Here is an 8,916-nt window from a genome sequence, read left to right on the forward strand (position 1 = left end):
CCCAAGGTGGGGAGTGCCAGATGTCCTGTTTGTTGTGATTGTGACTTTGTCTCTAGATCTGTCTTATGTTCAGGGTAAGAAATGATACTGCTTCCTCTTCGTCATGAGAAATGAATCCTGTCTCAATATCTTGTTCCATTCAAGGAGTTGTGCATAGTCCATGACATCCTATTCCTGGTGGTCATCTCATCCCCTCTTCAGGGGTCCCATAACTCCCAGACTATGCTGTAAACCAATCATCTTAGAGGTGATGACAGCCTGTTTGCGACAGCATCACGGCCAAGATTTTTATTACAAAATTTACACACCTTCAAATACAAGGAAACTGTCCTCAGCTGTTTTCCTTGGTAGTGAAATTGTCTCAGGATGTGTCATTTGTTATAGTTCGAAGATGATACTTCTTTGTTTCATGTTTCGAAGATGATACTTCTTTGTTCAAATGTGGTTTTCAAGGTTCTGCTACTGAATTTCAAGGCCTTGAATGGCCAGGCTCCCAGCTACATCAGGGGTCTTCTGACTGTGTACAAGCCAGGGCGGTCACTTCGTTCAGCAGAACAATTGCTGTTGGCCGTGCCTGTATCCAAACATTGTGGTTGTGACAAGGCCTTTAGTGTCAGTGCACCCAGACTCTGGAATGAACTTCCAAGGAACATCAGGGAATCAGAGTCTGTGGACATTTTCAAAAAGAGACTAAAGGGACACCTGTTTTTGTAGACATTTGTGAACTTTTTAACAGCGCCTTGAGCACCATTTCCATGGTGGATCTGGCGCTTTACAAGACTCCGTATTGATTGATTGATTGATGTTCATGATGAGAAAATGAATCCTGTCTCAATATGTTGTCCCATCCAAGGATCGGATCATGCATAGTCCATGATGACAGTTTCTGGTGGTAGTCGTATGCCCTCCCATGGGCTCCCAAAACTCCCAATCTGCTGTAATAAAACCAATCATCTTTGACTAGGTGATGACACTCTGTGACAACATCGAGGCCAAGAGTCAAACCAATTACATCACTAAGGACAAGTCCATGTAGCATGTCCAAAAACAATCGAAAGCTAAGCATCATGTCATTCATTACAAAATTTTATTTTTTTCAATATACTAATGATATTTTCATCTTTTTACATGTTGTACATGATATTCATGAGTGTTTCTTTCATCACAAAATGACATTTTTCAGGAAAAATAGCACATCTCATTTTCTTTACAGTTACAATTAATCAGTGAACATCATGATAAAACATACATTTGGAGTCTTCCTTCACCGATCATTTTCAACAGACCAAACGCGTGAGGTTGGGAAGCTCCGATTTTATCAAATTTCCAAATCTATTTTATAGAAAGTCACAAAGAAAGGTGTGGCAAAACAGCAAGAAGTTGGTCCTTCGAACATCTAAGTTGAGTTGACACCTCAAATTCGATGAAACAGCCCGTCTTTTATCACGGCATTGATCTCCCAGTGGACATGCAGGTATAATTAAATAAACTGTGTTGACGCTTTTTAACCTCTCTACTAAGGACAACAATTGTCAGTCCAGAGGGTGTCCCTAATAGAGAGGTTCAGCTTTATTATAAAGACTCAACCACTCTGCGTGCGATATAATATGTAATTGACTAATACAGGTGGGTTAAATTACATTATTTCGACGGAAAAAATGATTATGCTTATAACAACATATGCCAGATGTTTGAATTACAATGTACATAGGTAATCTTGAAATACAAAAACAGAGTAAACACATGGGCCGAATTTACAAAGGGTGTTTAGCTTAAAACGGCGTTTAATGTCTGAATAGACAGAGTCAGGGCCTTGCAGGGTTTCTTCATGAAAACCGCATTAGGCCCTGAAACTGATTATGTAGAATTTACACGCGTCTAACTCTTAAACACCCTACGTAAATTCGGCCCTAGATGTATAAAGACCAACTGCAATTTATTTTCTTGGAGAGAAGTTAGCCTTTCAAACCTCCATCATATCTGACCCGTCACAGCAAAACCAGACACATTTTGCTCTGAGCTTGGCAGGTTGAGACAGACTGTTTGTTCATTTCTCTATTGTCGGCCTTTTATGAAATATGAGCACATCAATTTCTTCCATTATCGCCTGGTGTCTTTTAGGCTCATCTTCTGTGCGATATGTACCTGGTTTTGCTGCGATGGGTCACATATATTCTGTGCCCAGGGTAATGGAAATGTTGCCTGCATATGATTTATTACCGGTACCAAGATTATTGGAAACAGATTTGAAGAACCTTTTTTGAAGTTGAGACAATATTGTCATGGATTTTTGTCTTCCATCGCAAGAAAGCCCAAGCAGTGGACTGACACGGAACTATTGTCTTACAACGAGAAATACACCTAAGACAGTTATCAGACACTGTAGGGCTGGCGGGTAAAACAACCGTGGCAGAGCCTAGGAAAGAAAACGAGGACAAAAACGATGTTACACTTATTTATACAAAGAGAGGCTTCTTGTCGAGGGTTCTAGGTTAAGCAGAGGACATGGTTGCGAAAAACCCCCGAGCTAGAATCAGATTTACATCTCCAGATGTGACACAAGACACCTTAACCCTCGAACGCCTCAGGAAATATTCAGAAGCCACATTTAAGAGTACAATATAAACACGCCCGGAAGGCTGGTTATCAGCAGTGGCAGGAACGAACAGGACCTGGATGTCGCAGAAACTCTCCATCATCTTCGATAACGAAACTTATTTCATTAGTTGTATGACTTACTTAGGAATAATTAGGTTTTCCTTCAAATGTCGAAAAGTGGGGTCATTAGCACAAAAGTTGATTCAGGGCATACCACTTCCATAAACTATCTACAATATCTACATAAATGTACAGGTGCATGTGCAACGAAATAATCAAATTCAGGTGCATCTAGAATTCTCAACCATTCTAAGCCAAAATATTGAAACTATTTCATTAATTCATATAGCAAAATGAGACAAAACGTTATGAACTAGTGCTAATTGAATCTGCTAAGGACTGTCACTCGTCTTTTTCAGGGCTCATAAGGGGGTCGGCGTTAAGACCAGAAAAACTACAAAAGAAGCAATATTAGGTCAATGGTGAAACTAATCACACCTCACGAGTTCAAATGCATTGTTATGACATGATTTGCTGACTCTGTCAGCTGGTTTCACTATGACGTCATTTACGTCTTCAGCAGTTGGCGTTGTCATTATAATGTTTGCACGGATCTTGAAAAGCTTTTTTTGTTTGTTCTTTACTTCGTTAGAGAGAAGAACCAACTTCCACCCAAGGTGGAAGTTGGTTCGGTGGAGCAATCACGCAGTTACAAGCCTCGCTACGCCTTCCACAGGAAACATTAAATCAAAAGTCTGCAACCAAATACAGTGGAACCTCTGTTAGTGGACACCTCTCTATTAAGGAAAACCTCTCTATTAAGGACACTAGTTTTGGTCCTAAATTGGTTGTTTCCATTCAATTTGACCTCTCTAATCAGGACACCTCTCTATTAAGGACAGCACTTGTCAGTCCCGAGGGTGTCCTTAATAGAGAGGTTCTACTGTATACCATAGTTTGTCTAGTCCAATAAACCCAGCGAAATTGAAAGTACGAAACCAAGTGCAATTTGAAGTACTTCAAACAATTGAAAATATCACGAGTGAATCATCAGTGCAACAAGCTTGACCTTCCTCGAATGATTGATAGTTCAATGATAGTTTGACACGTCAAACTTGTTGTAGTGAAGTAGAGGAACATCAAGAATACCTTACTGAAATAAAAAATTGTTTTGTCAAAATCACTCCAACTGCTCTAATTATTATTCATTTGACTGAATATTATATGTAAATTTGTATTCTCTTGTTGTTGTTACTCTGTGAATATACTGTTTAGTGTTAGCTCTGCTAGGAGGTCCTTTAAAAAATCCATCTCATGTACAATTGTAATTTGTATAGCATAGTTTCCGTCTATCTATGCAATGTATTATTTTGTTGAGCAATAAATTCTATTCCATTCTATTTAGTGTTAGGCTGGCCAGATATTGTGAGCATTACTGACCTATTTTATATTGGGACACATTATGGAATCTCATGCACTGAAGGAATTACATTCGTATCTTATGCTAATCACGTTTACGTGAAAACCAAACCAGGATGTATTCTCCCAAATCAATAAATTTCATTTTACTTGCTGACAACATGTGGTACATAGTCATGTAGCACCATTAACAGGGTTTCCGCCAGGATTAAATTTGAGGGAGCAAAAAAAAATTTTTTTTCTTAAAAAGGCTATATATGACCCCTCCTGAGACGTTTTTTGGCCCTAAAACCGCTACAATTGGCTCCCAAATGCTCTTATTTTACATATCAAATCATGCAAATTACTCATTTGACAGTAAAACAAACTTTAGTGCTCAAAATTAAGGGGGGGATATCCCCCCATCCCCCCTCTGGCGGAAACCCTGATTAAGACAAGCTCAAATCAAAGCCCTGCTAAACCACAAACTAAAGCATGGCAAAGAATTCAAAGCGTTAAGTGTTGGTGAATATTTTCAACCAAATGATCAAAGCATGACATTTCAGGAACCCCGTAACCAGTGATGACCTGAAATTACAATTTGTCGCGGGTTGATGTGTTATGCCTGCCGCACACTGGGTGACCTGCTACAACTCTATTAGCTGCAGTCAGTTGCAATGAATCAAGTTGCAATGAATCACAATTCATCACCGTTGCAACTTGCAAGAAAGACATCACCCACCAAGCGATTCATTGTTGCTCAACTAGTGGTACTGAATCAAGTTGCAATGAATCACTCAATCAGTGTGCGACAGGCATTAGTGATTTGGTCATTTCTGAAGAAACCCAGTCTAAAAATCCAACATCTTGCCTCTGTGAAGCGGTCTCTTGTGAATAGGGAATACCTACCCCGGCCCACCATATACCCAGATACTTTTACCACAGCTAAGAATAAGCAAAGTCACTCCTTTCACTCAAAAATTCCCTCCTGTAAAAAAACTCACAAATTTTAGCGATGAATCAAAAATATTCAACAAAAAATCAAACCCATTTCCTCAAGACGCTACCAGTATCAAATATTATTCACGTGAAGAATACTCTTATCAAAATCTAATTTCATTAGTGATATCAGTCCAGTGTTTATATCTGAACAAAGTTACAATACATTTTCCTTTCAAAACAATTGGCACGAAGTGATCATTCAAGTGCACCATGGATATTTCTGCTAAAATAACTGAGCTGGGAGGCTTGAGTCACATCCACGCATGTACTCTAGGTAAACAATTGAGTGGGTGATTTTAAGGTTCACTGCGTGGTTGGCGAGTGCTAGGAAATGCCAAACTGTCTGGCGCACTGGGTCAAGTGCCCTCCAATAGGTTCAAGCAAAACTGAAGAATTTCTACTTTAAATTCCAAAGGAAAACTTTTTTCCTAAAGTTCATTTTCCGACTGACAATTCGGTTGCCCAGAGCCAGCTGACAAGTGGAAAACTAACTAACAACCTCTAACTCTGTGCTACTTGATTGAGAAGACTACTGTGTCAATTATTTTGAAAGGGAAAGCAGCACATATGATGATAATGTTCCGCAACTATTTACATCTCGAATCGATAATTAAAGCCCCACCATATTCAATCCTTACCCCTACTTACACTCACTAATGCTACTTTCATGTAGAGCATGAAAACCATGTACCACTGCAGGAAAAATTGCCGAAACAACAAATTAGAGGGGAACCTCCCTTAGTGGACACCTCTTTATTAAGGACAACCTCTCTATTAAGGACACTACTTTGGTCCAAAATTGGTTGTTTCCATTGAAACTGACCTCTCTATTAATTATTAAAGACAACACTTGTAGAGAGGTTCTACTGTACATTATTTGCTATGGTTTCTTTTGGTTGTTATCTGAACTGAATACAGCGCCGCTCTAAAGTTGGGCGGGGTTTGGTCTGTTCTTTAGTCATTTTTCGACTTCTCGGCTGCGCTTGAATCTTCAGTTTCTGTGTCAGAATATTCAGTCGGTTTATCACCCTGCCTCAGAAGTTTTCCTGTATAAATATATTTTTCTGAAAAAAATAAAACATTATTTCAATGATCAAATGAAGAAATTACATTCACTTCCATCTCCGAGTCCGAGGTCCACAAGCGGTTCCCAGTTTAATATAGCACCTTAAGCATTTTTGGTGAAGAAAACTAAAATCCTACGCAACTGCAGTCACAAATTATTTCAGTCTGAGGGTCATGGGTTGAACCCAGCTCTGCTGCTGTCCTTTACACTAATTACAGGCCATTAAGGGGATCTGTAGCAAAACGCTATAAATAATAATGGGGAGCCTTGAACAGCCCAGTATCAACCCAATTACCTGTAAACTGCATTTCCCATTCTCGCACACTCTCCATCTGCATGCTATTGAGATCACTGAGATCATCATAAACGGGTTTAAGAACATCTTCAGTTAGTGAGAATGTGGCAAGCCCCCTGGAGGCATCACGCCCTGCAAACACGCCATATGGTGCACCTGCAAAGAAGATCAGGGTTGTCTTAGTCGAAAGCATCCATTACATTGTGGGAGGTGTGATCAGCTGTAGGGCCTATTTGATGACGTAACCCGGATGACTCACCGAGTGACATGGCCTGGGAATACCTTCATAAAAACCTCACAAAAGCATATTGATCACCAAAAAGCACCATTTCTGAATGTAGAGGCTATTACCTGGCCCAAAAGTCGAAATCGTCCATTACATTGTGGGAGGTGCGATCAGCTGTTTGAATTTGATGACGTAAACCCGGATGACTCGCCGGGTGACATGGCCTGGGAATACCTTCATAAAAATCTCACAAAAGCACATTGATCACCAAAAAGCACCGTTTCTGAATGTAGAGATTATTACCTGGCCCATAAAACCTCTTTCCCCGTGTGACATCGAAGACTTTTCCGTTCACAGCGACAAGAATACGACCGTCTGGACCAGTCCCGTCATATTTTCCCAACTGCTCGACGGTGAAATCTTGTTTTTTCAGTGGGGGAAGTTCCGGATCTGCAGGCTTTGTAGGCGTCGAACTTCGACGGCTGAAGAACAATTTGTATATAAGCAGAAAGCAGACACCAAGAAGTATCAGATTCACCGGTTTGGTGAAGAGATCAATCAATACCGCCACCAGAAACCCTGGTTGTTCTGATGCATCCGCCGCAGAACTTTCCTTGTCCGCCATTTTGCCGCTAATTTATGGTAGAGATGTTCTACGCATGCGCTCTTCGCAAAGCAAGGTTAAAGGACCAGTGGGCTCATTTGATCAGCTATTAAAGGACCAATTGGCTAATCCACCAAGGCACTAACTTTCTCGAAAGTAGTTATCGTCTAAGGAGTGCCAACAACTTCTACCTGCATTAAAATGCAAAGGTAGCTAAGAACCACATGTTTCGGTGCTATTTATGGCACGCCAAAGCGGAATTATTTCAACCCTGAAAAAATATTAGCAACTACAAATTTCTTGGCAACAGAGAAGAAATACTATTCAAACTTTCAAAAATATACCCGACAATCTTTTAAAAAAGATAAAATTTTTTAGACTCATGTCAACATTTTGAAAAAACAAGCCAACAATTTTTTTTCGTGATACTTCGAAAAATTCGTTTACATTTTTTTCTTTTCTTAAAAATATTTTCCACGCAATTTAAAAAAAAAAATCTTGACAAAATTTTACTGCAACATTTATTTTCGTTCAAGATTTTTTCTTGGCAACATTTTTTCGTTCGACAACGAGCGCCACCTATGAACTGCTAATAGAACTCGCGCGCAGGGACGAGGTAAAGCTGGGGTACTTCATACTCATAGCAGGTCGGGAATTCTGATCGTTCGTTCGTTCGTATGTTGTTGTTGCCATCTCAAAACAAGCGCCTTTTATCATACTTCTCACATAGGATCAGATGAATAAGTTCGCGTGTTGGTTGGTGGTGATTGGTGTGCAGCTAGGATTGTGGTCAACACCACGTGCGTAAGATATTCGTGTAAAGAAACATGCCAGAAGTACCCGTAGCTAAACCTCGTCTCGAGGGGATATAGTTCAATTAGTTGTTCACAGGTGGCGCTCGTTGTTGGACGAAAAAATTGTTGACGAAAAAAAATGTTGCAAGAAAAAAATCTTGAACGATAATAAATGTTGCCGTAAAATTTTGTCAACATTTAAAAAAAAAATGTTGCGGGAAAATATTTTCAAGAGAAGAAAAAAACTTAAATATTTTTTTCACGAAATAATGAATTTTTAAAGTTTTTTTATGAAGAAAAAAAGTTTAACCCCAAAATAATTTTTTTCTAACGAATTTTTCTAAATGTCAAAAAAAAATGTTGGCTTGTTTCCTCAAAATGTTGGATCTTTTTTTAAAATAAATCTTATATTTTGTACAGGGCTGAAATAATTACGTTAATGTTGGCTTGTTTTCTGAAAATGTTGGATCGTTTTTAAAATGTTGCTAATATTTTTTACAGGGTTGAAATAATTCCGCTTTGGCGTGCCATAGCTATTGACGTCGAAGGACTTGTCATAGTCGCTGCTACGGCAAAAATTTATCGGGCGGGCGTGAAGACTAGCATTTGAACGCCGCCAGTTCTTCGGGAGTGTAACGCACGGACAAGGGTAAACCCCGTTCGGTGGGATGATAATAAACCACGACAAATTCGGCTGCAAGGGCTAAATTAACGAACGATTGGAAAAGGCCAAGTCAATGTTGGCTGAAAGTAATAATTAATTGAAAATCAAGACTGAGCTATTTTATGGCTAAACCGCCCAGCCGTAAGAATTCCTCGACTGGCCTGTATTGAGCAGGCTTACCATGGCAGCCCAAATGTCCATTCTCAGGATCACCCGCATACATGACTTACTTGGTTTTCAAATACTGAACGGCAGTGCTTTGGTCCTGT

At 39.6% G+C, this 8,916-nt stretch overlaps 1 protein-coding gene across 1 annotated transcript; it reads right to left on the bottom strand.

Annotated features, from left to right (window-relative positions):
• Positions 1-1,070: 1,070 nt before the first annotated feature.
• LOC135493241 (membrane-associated progesterone receptor component 1-like) lies at positions 1,071-7,214 on the bottom strand. Its single transcript, XM_064780374.1, has 3 exons — positions 6,889-7,214; positions 6,360-6,515; positions 1,071-6,062 (listed from the first exon to the last, which is right to left on the bottom strand). The coding sequence occupies exons 1-3, from the start codon at positions 7,208-7,210 to the stop codon at positions 5,953-5,955; spliced, it is 588 nt and encodes a 195-aa protein (XP_064636444.1). The 5' UTR covers positions 7,211-7,214; the 3' UTR covers positions 1,071-5,952.
• Positions 7,215-8,916: the final 1,702 nt, after the last annotated feature.

The sequence above is a fragment of the Lineus longissimus genome, chromosome 9 (genome assembly GCF_910592395.1).
Source record: "Lineus longissimus chromosome 9, tnLinLong1.2, whole genome shotgun sequence".
In the NCBI taxonomy this organism is placed as follows: domain Eukaryota; kingdom Metazoa; phylum Nemertea; class Pilidiophora; order Heteronemertea; family Lineidae; genus Lineus; species Lineus longissimus.

Excerpts from the sequence above, each read along its gene's own strand:
- LOC135493241 (XM_064780374.1), bottom strand. The coding sequence starts at position 7,210 with ATGGCGGACAAGGAAAGTTCTGCGGCGGATGCATCAGAACAACCAGGG. Across the intron at positions 6,516-6,888 it reads AAAGAGGTTTTATGGGCCAG|GTGCACCATATGGCGTGTTT; the intron begins GTAATAATCTCT and ends TCTTCTTTGCAG. Across the intron at positions 6,063-6,359 it reads ATGGGAAATGCAGTTTACAG|AAAAATATATTTATACAGGA; the intron begins GTAATTGGGTTG and ends TATTTTTTTCAG.